We start from the raw sequence: 19734 nt of genomic DNA on the forward strand, positions 1-19734 counted from the left end.
AGCTCCCGACTCCTCCACAGGGAGAAGGCTTGCTTCCGAGGGCAAATGGTGTATTCTCGATTGTGCTGTGGGGCACCAGGACCAGACAGCGGGGAGCACTGTTGATGAGCGCAGGCCTGGCCCAGCCCGGCCAGTGGGGAAGGGGAGGGGGCTGGCCTGACCTCCAGACCAGGGATTCCCAGCCAGCCCGCCGCTCCCTTTCAGAGGGCCTCTGAAAATGAGGCTGTTGACTATGACTATGTGTACTTAGGATACTGAAAATTAGATGTGAGACTGATCCAAATGTGTTGACTTATTTAGAAATCACAAATCACTCGGGCCTCTCATGCATAGCATATTTAGATGAGAACTATTTTCAAGGCAAAAAGCAGTGTTTTCCACTTGGGCAGATCTCTTCACTACCTGCCTTTCTGGAAGTCAGCTGGATTCTGTGTTTGACCTGCGGTGGTAGCGGGTCACGGGGCCTGTAACTGCTCAGCATTTTGGGGCGGGCATTAACAGAGGTTAACCTGAACTGGCTGGGCATTTATTGCCTTGGCATCACTGCGAGGAGGACTGGAGCCTCTCAGGCCCCCTGGGGGCCCGTCCAAAGCTGGCGGCCTGGCCTCCCCAGTTGTTTTATCCTTGGAGACTGGCCCCGGTTCTCTTTGAGGTCTGCAGCAGGAAATGTGTGCAGGCGTGGAGCCCACTGACCCGCACCCCACACACCCATGGGGCTCCGCACCCACCACCAGCTCAGGGCCAGGTCAGACAGTCCCCAGAGCTCCTCTTCGCCTGCCCAGTTCCCAACCCTCATCATTAAGGGGGATGGCTGAGAGGCCGGGCTTCCAGAACCGGAGGGCTGTCCTGAAGACGGGGCGGGGCTCAGGGCCAGCACACATCCTGACTTCCCATGTCGCCTCCTGCTGGCCCCAGGACACCACTGGCCATTGAACTAACCGGCACCAGAGCAGAGCAGCCCACCTGTCCTGGGAGCCCAACCAAGGAAAACAGGGCCTTCCAGAACCCTTTCGGCCAGCTGTGGACAGCACTGCAGGGAGAGGGCACGGGGCCCCTCGCCTTCTCTACCCTCCCCCACTCGGTCAAGGTTAGGGACGCCTCCTGAGAGGGCGGGCAGTGCAGCCCCTCCCATGCATGAGGCCTTGTCCCTGTGAGGCTCTGTCAGCCATGAGCCCAGCCAGCCTTCCACAGCACTTGGCACAGATCTGAGGGAACCTCCTTATACCCAGCAGTCCTGTAAGCAGATCACCTGGCAGTGGTGTGCAGATCTCAGAGAGGCCAGGAGACTGAGATGGCCACAGGGGCCGTGTCCTGCATACTTGCCCCAGCCGCCTGTCCTCCCTCCCACAAAGGTGGCACAGAGTCAGGGCGGCCTCAGGACTGTCGGGAGAAAGCATGTCGGCATGAGTGTCACCCCTGTGCCTGACCTGCACCCCTCCGTCCTGGACAGGTCAGTCACAGAGGTCAAGGCACACGGGACCCAGTACCCTGGCTAGCAGGAGGCGGCCCACAGGCCGCAGGCACGCCCAGCCCTAGTACTGATGTCAGAGCCAGGCACAGCGGCAGCTGCTGAGAGGCCAGCTGGTCCTGACCAGTTGCACCCAGCTCAGGTGTGCAAGAGGTGTGGCAGCTTCCTCCTGGCCCTGGTCGCTCTCAGTGCTGAGGACTGGGAGGGGCCCCAGGTGGCCAGTGCGTGTCCGTGAGCCACATCCTCCATGGAAATGGAATTATATGAAGGCAGGGGACGGGAGGGGGTGGGGGGGTTAAGGAGGAAGATTCTGCAGAAAGTGTGACCTAGATTCCATCTTAAATAGAAAGTATTCCCTAGTGTCCTGAACTTAGAGGACAAAAACTCCCTTTGATTGAAAGAAAGGATTCCTTTCAGCTTTTCCTAAAAATTTGCTTTTCAAATTAATGTAGGCTGAAATTGACTTTTTGTGGTGTGCGGTCTTGTGAATTTTAATGTATGTCTGGATTGTTGTGACCACCACTGAAATCAACATACAGAGAAGGGGCCTTGTGCTGCCACGCTCGGTCCAGCCTTCCAGCCCCGCCCCGACTCCTGGCTGCCATCTGCTCTCCATCAAGAGAATTTTGAGTGTTTAAGAATAGTTCGGGCAATGGAGCACCCAAATTTATCAAAGAAACACTACTTTCCCTCAAATCCCATATAGATCCAAAGACATTAATTGTTGGGGATTTTAACACACCACTCTCCCCACTAGATAGATCAACTCGGCAAAAACTCAACAGAGAAACCGCAGATCTAAACAACTGCATAGATCAACTAGACTTAAGAGACATCTACCGAACATTTGACCCAGCAGCATCAGAATACACGTTTTTCTCAGCAGCACATGGAACGTTTTCTAAAATAGACCACATTTTAGGCCACAAAGCAAACTTGTCTAAACTCAGAAACATTGAAGTTATACCTTGCATTCTCTCTGACCACAAGGGAATAAAATTAGAACTCAACACCAAAAGCCACCAAAGAAAGTCCGGTATCACATGGAGGCTGAACAACACACTGCTGAACCAAGAGTGGGTCATGGAAGAGATTAGAAAGGAAATTCAAATATTCATGCTATTCAACAAAAATGAACACACAAATTACCAGCTCCTCTGGGACACAGCAAAGGCAGTACTCAGAGGCAAGTTTATAGCTCTGAGCTCCTACATCAACAAATTGGAGAGATCTGAAACTAGCAATTTAATGACACATCTAAACCGCCTTGAAAAAGAGCAGCAAGATAAACTCCAATCCAGTAGACGGAAAGAAATAATCAAAATTAAATCAGAATTAAATGAATTAGAATCCAAAAAAACTATAGAAAGAATCAACAAAACAAAGAGTTGGTTCTTCGAAAAACTTAACAAAATTGACAGACCCTTAGCAAATCTTATCAGAAAAAGAAGAGAACACACCCAAATTAATAAACTCAGAGATGAGAATGGAAACATCACCACAGAAACAACCAAGATTCAGAACATTATAAGGGAATACTTCTCAAAACTTTATGCTAATAAGTTTGAGAACTTGACAGAAATGGACCTCTTCCTAGCAAATATTGACATGCCAAAACTAAACCAAGATGAGTTAAACTATCTTAACAGGCCCATATCAAGCACTGAAATAGAAACAGCAATAAGAGACCTCCCAGCTAAGAAAAGTCCAGGACCAGATGGTTTTACAGCGGAATTTTACAAGGCCTTCAAAGCAGAGCTCACACCAATACTCCTCCAACTCTTCAATGAAATTGAAAGAGAAAGCTCACTACCCAACACATTCTATGAAGCCATCATAACCCTCATCCCAAAACCAGGCAGGGACTCATCAAAGAAAGAGAACTATAGACCCATTTCTTTGATGAACATTGATGCAAAACTTCTCAACAAAATTTTGGCCAATCGACTTCAACAATTCATCCAAAAAATCATACACCACGATCAAACAGGATTCATTTCAGGGATGCAAAGCTGGTTCAATATACGCAAATCAATTAATATTCATCACATCAACAGGAGCAAGAATAAGAACCACATGGTTATCTCAATAGATGCAGAAAAAGCATTCGACAAGATCCAACACCCCTTCATGATGAAGGTTTTGGAAAAATTAGGAATCCATGGAACATTCCTCAATACAATAAAGGCTGTATATGACAAACCTACAGCCAGCATTATACTCAATGGTGAAAAACTAAAGCCATTTCCTCTTAACGCAGGAACAAGACAAGGATGCCCACTCTCTCCACTTCTCTTCAATCTAGTATTAGAATACCTAGCTACAGCAATAAGACAAGATGCAGACATAAAGGGGATCCAAATAGGGAAAGAAGAAATAAAACTCTCCCTCTTTGCAGATGACATGATCTTGTACTTAAAGAATCCCATAGAATCCACTCCCAAATTACTCAAGCTGATTCAAAACTTTGGCAAAGTAGCAGGTTATAAAATTAACCCCCAAAAATCAATGGCTTTTCTGTATGCCAACAATGAGAAAAGTGTGGCTGAAATTAGGAAAGCAACTCCATTTGTAATAGCCCCACAAAAAATAAAATACCTAGGAATTAACTAAAGAAGTGAAGGACCTCTATGATGAAAACTTTAAAATCTTGAAAAAGGAAATCAACACAGAACTAAAAAAATGGCAAAGCCTCCCTTGCTCCTGGATTGGAAAGATTAACATCGTAAAAATGGCAATACTTCCCAAGGCTATCTACAAATTCAACGCAATACCTATCAAAATTCCAACCTCATTCTTCAAGGAAATAGAAGAGGCAATCCAAAAATTCATATGGAACAATAAAAGACCCCGAATAGCAAAAACGCTCCTCAATGGAAAGAACACTGCTGGAGGAATATCAGTACCAAATTTCAAACTCTACTATAAAGCCATAGTAATCAAAACAGCTTGGTATTGGCATAAGAACAGACCTCAAGACCAATGGAATAGAATTGAAAACCCAGAAATGAACCTACAGACCTATAGCCATCTAATCTTCGATAAGGGAGCTAAAACAATAGAATGGAACAAAGACAGCCTCTTCAGTAAATGGTGCTGGCAAAATTGGTTAACTACATGTAGAAAACTAAAGCTAGATCCTTATATATCACCCTGCACCAGAATCAACTCCAAATGGATCAAAGACCTTGAAGTCAAAGCAGACACTCTGAAAACATTACAGGATGGAATAGGAGAAACCCTAGGTCTCCTTGGCTCAGGCCGAAATTTTTTGAATAGAGACCCGGAAACACAACAAATCAAAGAAAGGTTGGACAAATGGGATTGCATAAAGTTGCAGAGCTTCTGCAGGGCAAATGACATAGCTAGCAAGATCAATAGAAAGCCCACGGATTGGGAGAAGATCTTTTCTAGCCATACAACGGACAAGGGTCTCATATCTAAAATATACTTGGAACTCAAAAAATTAAACCCCCCAACAACAAATCCTCAAAGAAACAACTGCCCAATAAATAATTGGGCTAAAGACTTAAAGAGAAACTTCTCTGAAGAAGAAAGAAGGATGGCCAATAGACACATGAAGAAATGTTCAACATCCCTAGCCATAAAAGAAATGCAAATCAAAACAACATTGAGATATCACCTCACCCCAGTTAGAACGGCAAAAATCAAGAACTCTAACAACAACAGATGCTGGAGGGGATGTGGACAGAAAGGAACCTTACTTCATTGTTGGTGGGAATGTAAACTTGTTCAACCACTTTGGAAAGCAGTATGGAGGTTCCTCAAAAGACTTCACATAGAACTCCCCTATGACCCAGCAATCCCACTTTTGGGCATTTACCCAAATGTTTACAAACAAGACCACACTAAACCTACCAGCACAACTGTTTATTGCAGCATTATTTACCATAGCTAAGATATGGAACCAACCCAGATGCCCCTCAGTAGATGAATGGATCAAGAAAATGTGGTATATATACACAATGGAATTCTATGCCTCCATCAGAAAGAATGACATTGCCCCATTTGTTAGGAAATGGAAAAACTTGGAAAAAATTATATTAAGTGAAGTAAGCCAGGCCCAAAGAAACATAGGTCCCATGGTTTCCCTTATTTGCAATATCTAGTATATGCATGAGTCAAGCGGAAAAGGTCAGATAATGTGATGTCAGGAAAATGAACCCTTAGATATGTATTTTAATGTTTTTTTTCTTTCATGCATGTGTTTCTAACGCATTTATAAGATTATCTCTTTGTTGCTTTGTATGTCCCTCCCCCACAGTATAACCCCTGCTTTCACTATATTTGATGTCAGTATAACTTGAGGAGGAGATGGGGAAAAACCAGTTGTTTAAGGATACAGGTGGACCTGTTGCAACAATGAGAAGTACAAGTTGTCATGTCCAAAATGAGCTTTACAACGTCGGTGCCGGGGAGGGGGGAATGGGGGGGAAGGAGAAGGATTGGGATTGGGGGGGAGGGGGGAGGCTGGGGAGGGACGTGAAGGGTAAACAAAAGGAGGAGGCTGCAATGCTTGGTAAGAAATGTACGCATTATCCTGCCCATGTAATTGTAACCCCTCTGTACAGTATGTTCACAAATAAAATAAAATAAATTTAAAATAAATAAATAAATAAATAAGAATAGTTTGGGGCCAGGAGCTGGTGGCTCATGCCTTGTAATCCTAGCTACTCAGGAAGCTGAGATCTAAGGGTTGAGGTTCAAAGTCAGTCCAGGCAGAAAAGTCCCCTTTGGGACCCTTACCTGCAATAAACCATCAAGAAAAACTAGAAGTGGTGCTATGGCTCAAAGAGGTAGAGCACTAGGCTCAAGCAAAAGAGCTCAGGGACAGCACCCAGGCCCTGAGTTCAAGCCCCATGACCCACCAAAAAAGAATAGTTTTGGGGCAAGGACAGAAAGGAAAACCTGGGAGAGAGCAAAGGAAATGGTAATATTGTCCAAAAAGAAATGTGCTCATGACCTGACTTATGAAACAGTAACCCCTCTGCACATCAGCTTATAATAACCATGGAAGAAAGATGAGGGTGGAGGCAGGCGTGAGGAAGGGTGGAGATGGGAGGAGACGGCTGAGTTGAGATACATGGTGGGAGACGATACCGGGTGACCCGATCAAGATGCGTCATCTTCATAAATAGGTCTGTTGAACTGAAACCCTTTTAAAAACATGGAATGCCTCACAAATTTGCATGTCATTTGCACAACTACCTAAAGGCAAAAATTGCCAGATGCTTGTGGCTCATGCCACTAATCCTAGCCACTCAAAAGGCTGAGATCTAAGGATCACAGTTCAAAGCCAGCCCATCAAGAAAGTCCATGAATCTTATCTCCCTTTAACTACCCAAAAAACCAGACATTGAAGTATGGCTCAAGTGATAGAGCCCCAGCTTTGAGCAAAAAAAAATCTGAGGGATAGTGCTCAGGCCATGGTACCAGCCTGGTAGCTTCAATGAGCTTAATTCATGAACTGAAATTCATCCTAATTGTTGCAAATATCTACAATTTATTTCTTTTAATTGTCCAATAGCACTCCACTATGTAGGAATATACCATTTATGGATTTTTTTTCTTATTTTAGCCATTCTAGTAGATATGTAATGTTGTATCATGATTTAAATTTGCATTTCTCTAATGGCTAGTTATGTGGGTATCTTTTTATAAGCCTGTTGACCAGTGCCTAGGTGTCCTTTGCAGGGAAGTGTTCATTCTAAGCTTTTGTCTCATTTTTAATTAGGTGGCTTACTCTCTCATGGTTGAGTTTTAAGAGATGATTTAGATATCACTCCTTCCTTAGATATGCTATTCCTGAGCATTCTCTCCCATTCCATAACTACTTTGTTTTATGAAATCTATTTTTTAATGGATGTCTTTGATAGCGTGTCTAAGAACTTTTTGATTAACCTCAGGCCATGAAGATTTACTCACACATGTTTTCTCTCAATTCCTTAGTTTAATTTTCTATATTGAGATCCATGATATATTTTATGTATCAGAGGTCAACTTTTTGCATTATGGGAATCTAATTTTTCAGCACCACTCGTTGAAACTAATATTCTTCGCTGGCTCACATTAATAATCCTAGCTACTTGAGAAGCTGAGATCTGAAAACTGCAGCTCAAAACCAGTCTGGGTAGCAAAGTCCTAAGACTCTTTATCTCCAGTTAACTACCAAAAACCCAGGAGTAGAGCTGTGGTTCAAGTGGTAGAATGCCAGCCTTGAGCAAAAAAACCCTGAGGGACAGTGTCCCTGAATTCAATCTCTGGTATCATCACAATGCCTACTTGTCAATAAACATTTGTCCATATGTCAATGGGTCTGTTTTAGAAATCACTGCTCTGCTTTATATACCCAGGGATGTATTTCTTCATAGTTGTTTACTGTAATAGCAAGGCAAGTCAATGTGATTTCATCCATTTCTTCTGTCCATTGTGAAACATTTTGGCTATTCTATATCTTTTGTCTTTTGATGTAAATTTTGTAATTAACGAGTCTATAGCTACAGTAAAGCTTCCTGGAGTTTTGCTGCAATGGACAGCAAAATTATTGATCAAATTTTGGAGAATTCAAATCTTTGGAAGTTGAGAGCGTAATGAACATGGTATAACTTCCCAATTATTTAATACTCTTTCATTTTGTCAAGATTTTGTAATTTTCAACAGATCTGATCTTGGTTGGAGCTATTGTTAGTGACCATCAAGAAATATAATTGTGATTTTTGCCTCAAATGGCCTTGCTAAATTAACTTACTAATTCTAAGAATGTTGAGGAAGGGATTGCAAGGCATTTTCCAAAAATTAACCCTACTGTCTCTAACTGAGACACTTGTAGTTCTTCTTTCTAAAATGTGTGCCTTTTATTTTTGTGCTTTCTTACGGTGGCCAAGACTTCCACCAAGATATTGAGTAGAAGGAGGATGAATAGACATCTTTGCCTTATTCAGATTTCAAGAGAAAAGCATTCTTCTTTTTAAGTTAATTGTGTCAGCTATAAGTTTTTTGTAGATATCTTTATCAGGTTGAGGAAGGCATTTCCTCTTCCTATTTTTCTGAGAATGGATGCTAATTTTTTAAGTAACCATCAGCCTCAATTCGATACGATTATATAGACTTCATTAGGGTGTTAATATAGCAGATTCTATTAATTTGAAGGGACTATTTTTAGAAGTTTTCGATATATAGAAAAGTTGAGTGGTTAGGACAGCAAGTTCCCTGGTATCCCTCATCCATTTATCCACTTATAATTAGGCCATTTATATTTATTGTGATGCTGTGTTAGTTGGGAGGTTTTTTTTTTTCCCCCTGATAACTGAGACAAATTACCTGAATGAAACAGCTTTAGGGAGGAACTTTTATTCTGTTTACAGCTCCTATCATATTAGCCAGGAAGCAGAGATGGCATACAAGAAGGGGCCAGGGCAAGAAGTTGCCCCTAGTGACCCTACTACCACCAACTAGGTCCCCACCTCCTTTCTACCCTCACCACCTCCAGCAATGCCTCATATTATGGGAGCATCAAGTCACTAATCCATTTGGCAGGTCAGAGCCTCCTGATTTCATTCTCCCATTCTGCAAGAGCCATCCCAGGGGAGCACAGGCATAGGCACGCTTTAGTAAGCCCTTAGGATCTCTCAGTTCGGTCAAGTTAACACTGAAGATGAGCCATCACAGATGACATTTTATAATTGACACCTTACATCAGAATGGCATATTTGTTATAACCAATGAGCCAACATTGATAGTGGATTGTTAACTCAAGTTTGCACTCCATTCTGATTTTCTTAGTTTTCACCTCATACCTGTTCTCATTCTGTGATCCCACATAGGACTCAAGGTTACATTTCATCATTGGGTCTCCTTAGGCTCTTGATTGTGACAGTTTGTCCAATTTTCCTTATTCTAGATAGACTGAAGAATTTTGAGGGGTATTGGCAACTGCTTTACAGAATGGCCCTGGTTGGGGGTTCGTCAAATGCTTTTGAAATGAAATCAAGAGCTATTGCTTTCAGGAGTACGTAGTGTAACATTGTCATTAAGTCATATGAGAGGTTCAGGCCATCAGAGTGGCCTGTCTTGTTGATATTGACCTTGATCATCTGGTTCAGTCATGTTTGCTCCATGAGTTTCTCCGCCATAAAGTTGTTCCCAGTCCCATCCTATGCTCAGTCAGAAGTTAGTGCTTTACACAAACTTACAGGAGGAATGAGGATTTAGGTTTGTCCTCTGCCATTTATTTATCCATTCAATCTTACCAATCATTTACTCTTATCAGCAGAAACTCATGAATACTTATTTTCCTTGTGGGGTTGCATTGCAGTAGTGCATCTTGTTGCTCTACTTGACCACACCTTGGCTACTGGGAGCTCATCCAGTTTACTCCTCTGTCTCTGGGATAGTCCCATCACTGTGGACTGTGCTTGGAGCTCCGTTTTTGTTGTTTTGTTTCATTTTGAACATGTATTTACCCTCTGACACTGCAAGATTATTTCAGCTCATCAGGAATGTTTCCTGTTGAACTCCTGGGAGCGAGAGAGAAGGCCAAGTATTGAAAGCCTTAGTGCTTTGTATAAGATGGCATTAGAAACCAAGATCTGGGCTCGGGGTGTTCTTGCTGCTGGGGAGAGCCTTCCAGATCTTCTCTGCTGATGGATCAGCGGGTGTGCATGCTCTAGCCTGATGGTGCCTGTATCACAGGTACCCCTGTAGTGGATTGTGTTCTCAGCCATGTGGTGTGCCTGTAACATGAGTCCTTGTGTCGTGGACGTGCATTCCCTTGCGAATTGGTGTGCATATATCACAGGAGCTCCTGGTGGGTGTGTGCGCTCTAGCCGAGCGGCGAGTGTGGCGTCAGTACTCCCTTGCCCCATCTCTTGGGCATGGAGCAGCGTGATAGTTCAGGCTGGCTTCTACAGCTCTAATCTGCTCCAACCTAGGTTATTCTAGCCCCTCTCACAGGCTCATCTGCAAACTCCCATTCACACGGAGAGACCAGGCTCTCACTCCACCATGCATGGATCATTTGAGTCTAGTATACACATGCAGCGGTATCAGAATGTTTACTGTGGACACTCTCATTTTCGGGTACAGCGCTTCCGGTTCCCGCCTTTAACCCCTCGCCTGACAGACTCCTCGCTTCCAGAGATCATTTGGAACATGAGCACTCCCACGCCGCCTCCAAGCCAAGCTGCCCACCACAGGAAGACGTTTCCTGTTAGTAATGCAGTTAGATTCTTTTTCACAGCCTGAACGTCTTCCCTGGAGGCCAGTCTCCTGGGCGTTACGTTGGGACGGTTGTCCCTGTGCGTAGATCGCGTAGGTTCGCGGTTTGTGCTGTGTGCTTGTCTCGCAGCGTTGCCCTTGCCTAGGATCTCAGCGGCTACTTGCACCAGCGTCCCTTGGGCTGCCCTTGCCCAGCATCCTCCCTGCCTCCCCCTCCGTCCTCTGCCCTGCAGCACCCATCTTGCTGTCTGTGTAGTCTCGTCTTTTCTCTTGTCATACTGTACGTCCCCATTTCCTACTGAGAACACACTTCAGCTTCCTCCGGTCCCTAGGGGGCTTGATAACTCATTTAGGTAATTTCTCATTATGTGCATATATCTCAGCTTGCTTATCCAGCCCAGCTAGTGAAGGGCCTCTTGCTTCCCTCCGGCATCTGACAGTGTGAATAAGGCTGCTCTGAACACCGCAGGCAGGCTCCTGTGAGCATAGGAGTGTTCACACTGGTTGAGCACACGGGTAGCATGGCAAGTCTGCACATCACTTTGTCAGAAGTCAGCAAACCGCCCCGCAGGGCACCTGCGCCACCGCCAGCACCACCGCAGAGGAGAGGTGGCCCCGTCCGCGCCCGTGGTGGGGGTGGGCTGTTGGGGGACATCATTGCTTTAATGTGCAACTTACTAGACAAATTGGATTAAAGACCTTTCTGTATTCTTGCTTTTTGTTTTTGACTTTTGCCTTGACTTTCCCTTTTGTTAAATTAGGTGGTTTGATTTCTTACTACTGGGTTTTCAGAGTTCTTTGTGTACCTTGGATACAAGGACTTTGTCAGGTATGCGTTTTGCTTCCTCTCAGTCTGCGCATGGCTTTTCTTTTTGGACTCTTCAGCTTTGTTGAAGCTTTCGTTTTAATAAAGTTCACCTGAATTAATTCTCTCTTTCATGGATCATGTATCTAAAAATACTTCTTAAAAACGCGTGGTCAGCTGCTTCTCTTCCTCTGTTAACTTCTAAACGTTTTCTGATTTTTAACATTTCGATTTATATCTGTGACCCATTTTACCACTTTCGTTAAAGGTATTAAGTCTGTGCCTAGATTTTTTGCTTTTGCATTTGGTTTTCTGACTGGAAAAGCAGTAGTGTACCAGCTAAGTGAGCAAGCTGAGCATGTGTGCTGCAAGGTCGGAGTTCAAAGCCTGGTACTGTACTCTAAGCAAGGACTCAGGACAATGGCGAGAGCTATTGGGAAGTGGGCTTAAAGAAATAAAAATAAGAGCTGTAACGACCCTAGTTCAAGACAGCACATTTGGGGCAGTTTTCTTATTTTACACATGAGGCAGACCGTGTGAATGCCCGCAATGGAAGGAAGAGCCCTTCTCCTACCCGAAGGCTCTGCTGCCTCGGGGCGGAGGTCAAGGGCAGAGGTCAGGCCCCACCAGCCCGGGCCTGTCCACAGCCCCTCTCCTGTCCTGTGGCTTCAGATACAGTTGGTTTTCATGTACTGCATCATCCTGAGCGTGTGCGCGCGCGTGTGCGCATACACACACACACACACACACACACACACAAACACACAGGCTAAGGAGGGTCTCACAGTGGAACCCTAGCTAATGGCGGGGTAGCCAGGCCATTCTCCCAGTGCTGGGATTACACACGCAGTTCTACCACGCCCACCACAGCCAGCCACCCTACTTAATTCGATGTCTTGTTCTTTTATATATTCCAAGGGTTGATTTGGCAGTACGCTGCCAAGACTTTTGGGTCCGTGATATAATTCATAACCTGTACCTCTTTTATTTCTTTTTCTGATTTTCACACTGTGGTAATGCAGGCCTGATGAAGTCCTTGGGAAAATCTTCACCACTCTTCTTCTCTTTTCTAGAAAAGACTACCTTGAATTTGTCATGCTCCTTCCCTCAGTATTTGGTAGAATTCACCGGTGAATTCATCTTGGTTCTAGAAGATTTAAATGACGAACTCCGCCTCTTGAATTATTGTAGGGTTATTCACATTATCAATTTCATTTCATTTTGCTTCATGTCCAGCCCTTCTTTAGGATGCCTCCCTGGCTGCCGGGCTAGAGGAGCTCTGCCAGCAGTGCTCCGTCCTGTCCTACCCCTTGGGCTGGAGGTGTGTGTATGCCATGTTGTGTCTTCTCTTCAGACTCTCCATGCTGTGGGTGTGGAGCTGGACCCATGCACTTCTGGGTACAGAATGGGTATGAGCTCCACAGTTGCGTGTCACAGGACCCCAGCTACGTAGATGTCATTTCCAGCCACACATATATTAGAGGAAAGAGCAAGAAAGGCAGAAAAGTGTTCAACTACTGGCAGCACAGAACCAGATGTCCTACCCCATGGGTTGTTTGGTGGTGCTGGTAGAGGTGGTACGATATTAGGTTTCCTTTACCTTTCCCCCTAAGCAAGGGGGAAAGATTCAGATGTTGTAAGTAATAATAACAATAACAATAATAAAGCATCTGAAACAGTTAAGTGGTAAGAAAAACTCAAAGCTGCCAAATAAATATATATTAACCTTATTTAAGAATATGAGAGCCAGGCACTGATAGCTCATGCCTGTAACTCTGAACACTCAACAAGTGGAGGCCTGGAGGATCAAAATGTAAGGCCAGTCTGTCCAGAAAAACCCAGGAGACTTCACCACCAAGATAACTAGCAAAATATAGGGCTGGAGATGGCTCAGATGGTAGTGCACACACCAAGTGAACAAGCCAAGCAAACACAATGTCCTAAGTTCAAACACCAAAACTGGCAAAGAAAAAAAATAAGCATTTAGGATGGGAACCATTAGATTAAAAAAAATCTAATATGGAATCAGCACAGATGCCCTTCAATGATGAATGGTTTAAGAAAAGTGATACATATATGCACAATGGAATTTTACTCTGCCATTAGAAAGAATAATGCTGCATCCTTTGCCAAGAAATTGAAGAACCTGAAAAAAATCAAGAAAAATGAAGTAAGTCAGGTCCATAGAGACCAAGGACACATAGTTTCTCTCATTGGGAACCTAGAATTAACTTATAAATATAGGAGTAAATACTTTGGAATGATATCCAAATTACACAAATGTATGAACTGAAATCTGATAGATCCAGGGGAGAACTCAAATGGTACAATTCCTTAGAAAAGCTAACTCACAGTCCAACAAAATAAACACTAGGAAACTGGTACTCACAAAGGGTGGGAGATGAAGAAGAGGGAGACAGCAGAATGCAGAGCAGAAGAGGGCAGAATGCATCAAAACACTCAGTGCTATAAAATGAAGAAAAATGAGGGGAAGGCCGGGTTGGGAGGGGTGGGGGAGACGATCGGAAGGGGTAACAGTGATCAAGATGTGCTGGATTCATAAACTGCTTTGTTGAAAGGCAACTCCTTTGTAAAAACTACTTAAAGATAATTTAACATTTAGTAACCTAAGGTCAAGGCTGCATAATTAGGCACCGTTCACTTTCTTTTTGTTTTCACAAGTGGAATGAACCGTGTGTGATATCCTATTAAGGAATGAAACATACCAGAATTTGGTGGTTTGTAGTTTTTGATAAAGTCGAACTGTGTGGGAAGTCATTCGTAGAAATACCTCGTTTCTCTCTTACCACAGCTCTGCTCCCTGTCAGAGTTGCTCGAGATTCATCAATCTTATTGACTGTTTCAAGGAATTCATTTTTTAGTTTCACTATTTTTCCTTCTTTCCTTTTCATTGATTTCCCTAGTATTTTCTTCTTTTAGGCTGTTTGGGGTTTGTTTTCTTTTTTTATTAATAATTTTTTATTGTGAAAATACCATACAGAGGGGTTACAATTACATGGGCAAGGTAATGAGTACATTTCTTATCAAGCATTGTTGCCTCCTCCTTTGTTTTCCCCTGGGGTTTGTTTTATATTCTCTCTCTCTCTCTCTCTCTCTCTCTCTCTCTCTCTCTCTCTCTCTCTCTCTCTCTCTCTCTCTCTCTCTCTCTCTCTCTTTCTGTGTCTGTCCCTCCTTTCTCTCTCTCTCCTTCCCTCCCTCTCCACCCACCATTTTGTTTTCATGAGAATTTTTGTTTGTTCTTCTGTTTGGGTTTTTTTCTTTTAGGTTTTTGTTATTGGTTTTGGTGTGGTCCTAGGGTTAAACACATGTCTTTGTGCATACTAAGGAGCAGCTCTACCACTTGAGCCACACCCCCAGCCCTCTTCTTTCCGAAGATGGTGTCTTATCGAGACCTTTCTCTACTAACTCAAATATTTAACACTATAAATTTCCCTCGAAGTACTGCTTTAGCTGTGTTGCATAAAGCTTTTCGTGGTTTTTAGTTCTGCTTTCATTTCCGCCCTGTTCAATGTATTTTTAAGTTTCAGGCCTCCTCTTTCCCGCTGCTTATTCAAAAGTGGCTTCTTTGCTGCCCAAATGTTTGGAAAAGTTCCCCCTATCTTTGCGACAAGGACGTGTCAAGAGACCCAGTGTTGACTCAAACCCCAGTTCTCCTGCCCCAGCTGAGGTTGCAGACGCGTGCCACCACATCTGACTTCCCGCTATCTTGTGTGTCATTCCTCGTCTGACTCCCTAGGACCAGAAGCATCATGTGTGCGCGGGCTTCCTTCCTAGCTCAGATCACAGCCTCGTCAGTGGTTCCACACACACTTGATCTTGTGTCTGCTTGCCTTAGGCAGCATGGCCTGAAGTCAGTCTGTTAGATCCAGTCAGTTGTTTATCCTTGTTGATTTTATGCCAACTCCTTCTATTGATTACTGACGAAGAAGTGTCCAAGGCCACGAGTGGGTTTCTCTCACTGTCCCTTCACTTTGTCAGATTTTGCCTCATGTATTTGGAAACTTTGTTGTTAGGAACATAAATGCTTGGAATTGGTATATTGTCTTTTCAGAGTGCGTTACCGTGGGATTTACTTTGTTCTTAAGTCTATTTTGTGTTAGATTAAGTGTCTTTGCTTTAGAATTGCCTTTTAACCTATCCACGTCTGTTATTTGAGGTGGATTTCTTTGTAGACAGCACCTGGTCATTTTTTACCCGTGCCGGCATGGCCCATCTTGCCAGGGGTGTGCTTGGTACATTTCCACGCTGTGCAGTTGTTAATGCAAAACACTTACCGTGGGTTTGTTTCCTCTCTCGTTTGTTCTCTATGCCCCCTTCCTTCCTCTTTTGCCCTGTTTTACCAGCCGGAGCAGTTGTATCCTGTGGGATATTTTTTACCATATCTCTTTTTTATGGTTTTTGCTCTATAGAATGCAGCCAGATTCGTATCCATGTTTTTTTTTTTTAAATCAGGAATTAACTTACTTATTTCCACAATCAAATGAGAAATCAGTATTTCTCTGCTTTGACTACAGTGTATAAATCTCTTACCATTCATTCCATAGAATGAACTGAAGCGCTGGTACGGGAGGTTCTGGGTCTGGGCCAGATGGTGGGGACACATTACACCGAGTCTCTTGTAGGGACAGCTTCCTCTCATGAATATACCACCGTAAATCTCACTCAGCTCACCTTGGGAACACATCTTTACATCTGTCAGTACTTCCTACTTAGTACTACCAAAAGCATGCTGAGCACTGGCAGGGAGAGGCCGGGGCTCTCGCCCTGGCACCATCTTCCGCGCTGCTCGAGCAGCAGTGGCCCGGCCCCTCCTCTGTGACCTCACCTCCCTCCTCTCTGAGGAGCTTCTGTCTCTCTTCTGAAGTGGGACCACGGACAGCATATTTTCTCCACTCTTCTTTTCATCTGGAAATGTCTTTCAGGTCAGTCCTCACTCAGATATTCCCTCAGAACGGGCAGAGCCCGGCTCCGCGGCCTCTGCCCTGCCTTTGCACGCAGCCCCCTCCGCCCCTCTATCTTTTCTCTAGAGGCGTTCCCCAAGATCCGTTCTCTGGACTTCTTTGGGTGTGTCCTGCTTGCAGTTTGGGTGTGTAGTTGTATGTTCTTGTACAGCACGCTTTTTCTTCTATGGAAATCACACGCTGGAGAACACCAGATCTTTCGTCTTTGTCTCGCACATCCACAGGATCCTTCTCAGCTTTACTTCCAAAGAAACAGCATCTGGCCTCGTGGGTAACGATGAGCAATCCAAGAAAGCAAGTCAGCTATTGGCCAAGTGTCTGCAGGCGTCTGTGTCTCAGCTACTCGAGCCATGACCTCCTGATGGGGGATTCAGAGCCAAACTGAGCCTCCCGCAGAACTCGCCGTGAACCCAGTTGGGTCAGCACAGCCAAGCTACAAGGGCCCGGGAGCAGGCCGGAGAAAGGCTGGCTCGGGAAAGCAAAGAGGAGAGATGACAAAAAGAAATGCAGAATGTGGCCTGTGGCAGCTCTTCCCACAGCCCTGGGTGGGTCCATTTTGGAGGAGGGCAGTATCTCAGGGGTAACTCGGGACCAGCCACTCAGGATCCATGAGCTTACTTCAACTACAAGAAACTGAGTTTCCCTTCTTCGTGGGCCTTATTTATTTTGTAATGTTTATTTAATTGTAAGCAATAACTTATTAAGATGGAAATGTGTGTGTATGTGTGTTGCTTAGGACCGAACTCAGGGCCTTGGGTCTGCTAGGCAGATGCCCTTCCACTGAGCTACGGACAAACACTGGAGAACTTTTAAGGGCAGATTTCCTTGAGCCCCAAGACCACCTTGTCTGTAGTGTCAATGGCCGTGGCGGTGAGTGTGCACAGTTGGAGCCTGGAGGTGTTGTCTGAGAGCTACTCACACTGGCGAAGGCGTTTGCTCCCTACAGAGTGAAACAGGTTTTCAGACACATTAGTCAAACGATGTGCTTGCTGGCGTCATCCTGCTTCTCGCAGCCATGCTGCCCAGCATACGGTGCGGTGTGTACCAGTTAGGATGCAGGTCCCCAACATGGCGGGTGCTCTGTGTGCGATGCACAGACACGCAGTGTTCTGTTTCATGACGCATTTCCTCCTGGAGGGAGGTGGTGACTGGGCGGTCACGCTCAGAGCCACGTGCACGGCTGAGCCGTGGCGGGTCAGTGTTTGTCAGCCCTGTCAGTCCAGTCGCCGCTCCAGCGATCCTTGTGATGGATTCTGAGAGGCTCCAGGGTGTTCAGGCTCCAGGCCGCATCCTCTGGCTGGACCAAAGCCACTAAACTCTGCCGTGCGAGGAAGGCAGAGCCAGGCCTCTATTTCTCCCAGCCTCCGGGTCTGGGTTCAGCATCTCTGCCCACGTGAACCCTCCATTCTACCATGACTCCAGCGGGCCTCCTGCCTCTCCCTCCTCCTTCCCTCCCCTTGTTCTAGGCAGTCGTGATTAACACTGAGGCCGGCCCCTTCCTGAAGACAGGATGGTAAACAGAGTCTGTTTGCCCACAGAGCCCCTCCCGGTCCTCCGCACTCACAACCCTGTGCTAATGAACCCCGAGCTGTTAATGCGGTTTCTTCAGTTAAATTGATTCATGAATTTTGAAGAGAACATTATCTAATGAATTTTCTTTGAATAGAAAGCAATTAAAAGGACAAATCAGTCTGATTAACCCCCAAGTCAACCCCGCCACAAACGGTGTACAGTTTGAAATTATATCATAAAAAACTAGAGCACATTTGCCATCTTTTTGCCCTCTACTAATCCATGTAAATTAATGAACAACAAAGTTAATTTCTTTGATGACCCTTTTCTGGTATCACCTGGATTATGCTGATGTTTAATTTGCTTAATGTTATAATAAAGACTAAACAGATTTTTTCCCCCACTGAAGTGATTATCATTCCCCTCCGTGAAGAAGTGATTTTTATTATTTAACATGTAAGGGCGTTTCCTATAAAAACCAAATCACACTTTGCCAGCCTGGCCCGGGTGTGCTGAGCACTCTCGCGGGTGCCGGGGAGCACCAGCCTCCCGTGGTTGCTCTGAGTGGTTCTGCTCTGAGTGGCGGAGCAGGCGGAGGACGTGGCTGTGGCTCAGTGTCCTCGGGCAGTGTGTTCTCTCTGGTGGGAGGAGTCGCGTCAGCTCAGCACACTACCATGGAAAGAGTTCTCGAACCCAGGGGTAGGAGGCAGTGGTCCTGACCGCCCCCCTCAGTCCTTCCTGCAGCCGGACCCAGAGCACCTGAGACTCGGTGCACACAGGCTCACCGCACACAGGAAGAGGTTAGTTTAATTTGGGGGACAGGGCCACACGCCGTGGTGGTGTCCGGCGGTCAGAGCCACGCTGGGACCGTGGCCCTCACTGCCGGACGCCCACTCTGCTTCCGTGTCCCCGCGCAAGGTAGAACTGCACCCCAACCCCGGAGCCTTCCCCACAGTTGGGCAGAGAGGGATGCCTGGACTGGCTGAGCTGTGGGTGGACGCGCGCCTGCCCCTTCTGGGAAGGGCAGCCCGCTCGGTCCTGCGTGGAAGCCCGGAGGGCAGCAGGAACGGGCAGGCCTGGGGGCCCGGGGGAGCTGCCGGCCCGCGCCCCGCCGCTCCCCTCCCGTGGCGGGAGGGCCGTGTTTTCATTGCGTCTGACGCCTCCCTTTGTGTGGTTGTGTCTTCTCTGGGGCTGGCCGCTGTCTCTAGCAGAGCAGTGCGGGCTGTTTGTCCAAAGAGCATCGCTCTGTTCTTCTTTTCAGACTCCTTCACCAGACGGGTGCTGTGGAAGCTGCTGAAGGTTGTGAAATTCGGAGAAATGGTTTCTTACCAACAATTAGCGGCCTTGGCAGGCAACCCCAAGGCCGCCCGCGCCGTGGGGGGAGCGATGAGAAGCAATCCGGTGAGTTCTGCAGACGGAGCTCCAGACTGGTGGCTGTGGGTTGGGCCTCCAATCCAATCTGCGCCGTGCGGGCCAAGTGTCATTGGATTAAATGTGTGTCCCCGGAAGCGTGTGCAGCCCGGGCCGAGCAACAAGTCTGCAGCTGCGGGCGTGCGCGGGAGGAGAACAAAGCCCGGAGGCCCGAGTGGACCAGCTCACACACACACGTGCACCTCCCCCCAGAGGCCCAGTGGACCAGCTCACACACACGCGTGCACCTCCCCCCAGAGGCCCCAGTGGACCAGCTCACACGCACGCGTGCCCCTCCCCCCCAGGGCGGCGGACGCACC

At 46.0% G+C, this 19734-nt stretch overlaps 1 protein-coding gene across 4 annotated transcripts in view; it reads left to right on the top strand.

Annotated features, from left to right (window-relative positions):
• Window positions 1–19734, top strand: part of Mgmt (O-6-methylguanine-DNA methyltransferase) — a 209943-nt gene that overhangs the window by 183785 nt on the left and 6424 nt on the right. For all 4 annotated transcript variants that reach the window (XM_070011478.1, XM_070011479.1, XM_070011480.1 and 1 more), the window contains one exon: window positions 19266–19405. In XM_070011478.1, the coding sequence (XP_069867579.1) occupies window positions 19266–19405 (140 nt within the window). The remainder of the gene's footprint in view (window positions 1–19265; window positions 19406–19734) is intronic.

The sequence above is a fragment of the Dipodomys merriami genome, unplaced genomic scaffold (assembly GCF_024711535.1).
Source record: "Dipodomys merriami isolate MVZ:Mamm:240054 unplaced genomic scaffold, mDipMer1.0.p SCAF_82, whole genome shotgun sequence".
NCBI lineage: Eukaryota > Metazoa > Chordata > Mammalia > Rodentia > Heteromyidae > Dipodomys > Dipodomys merriami.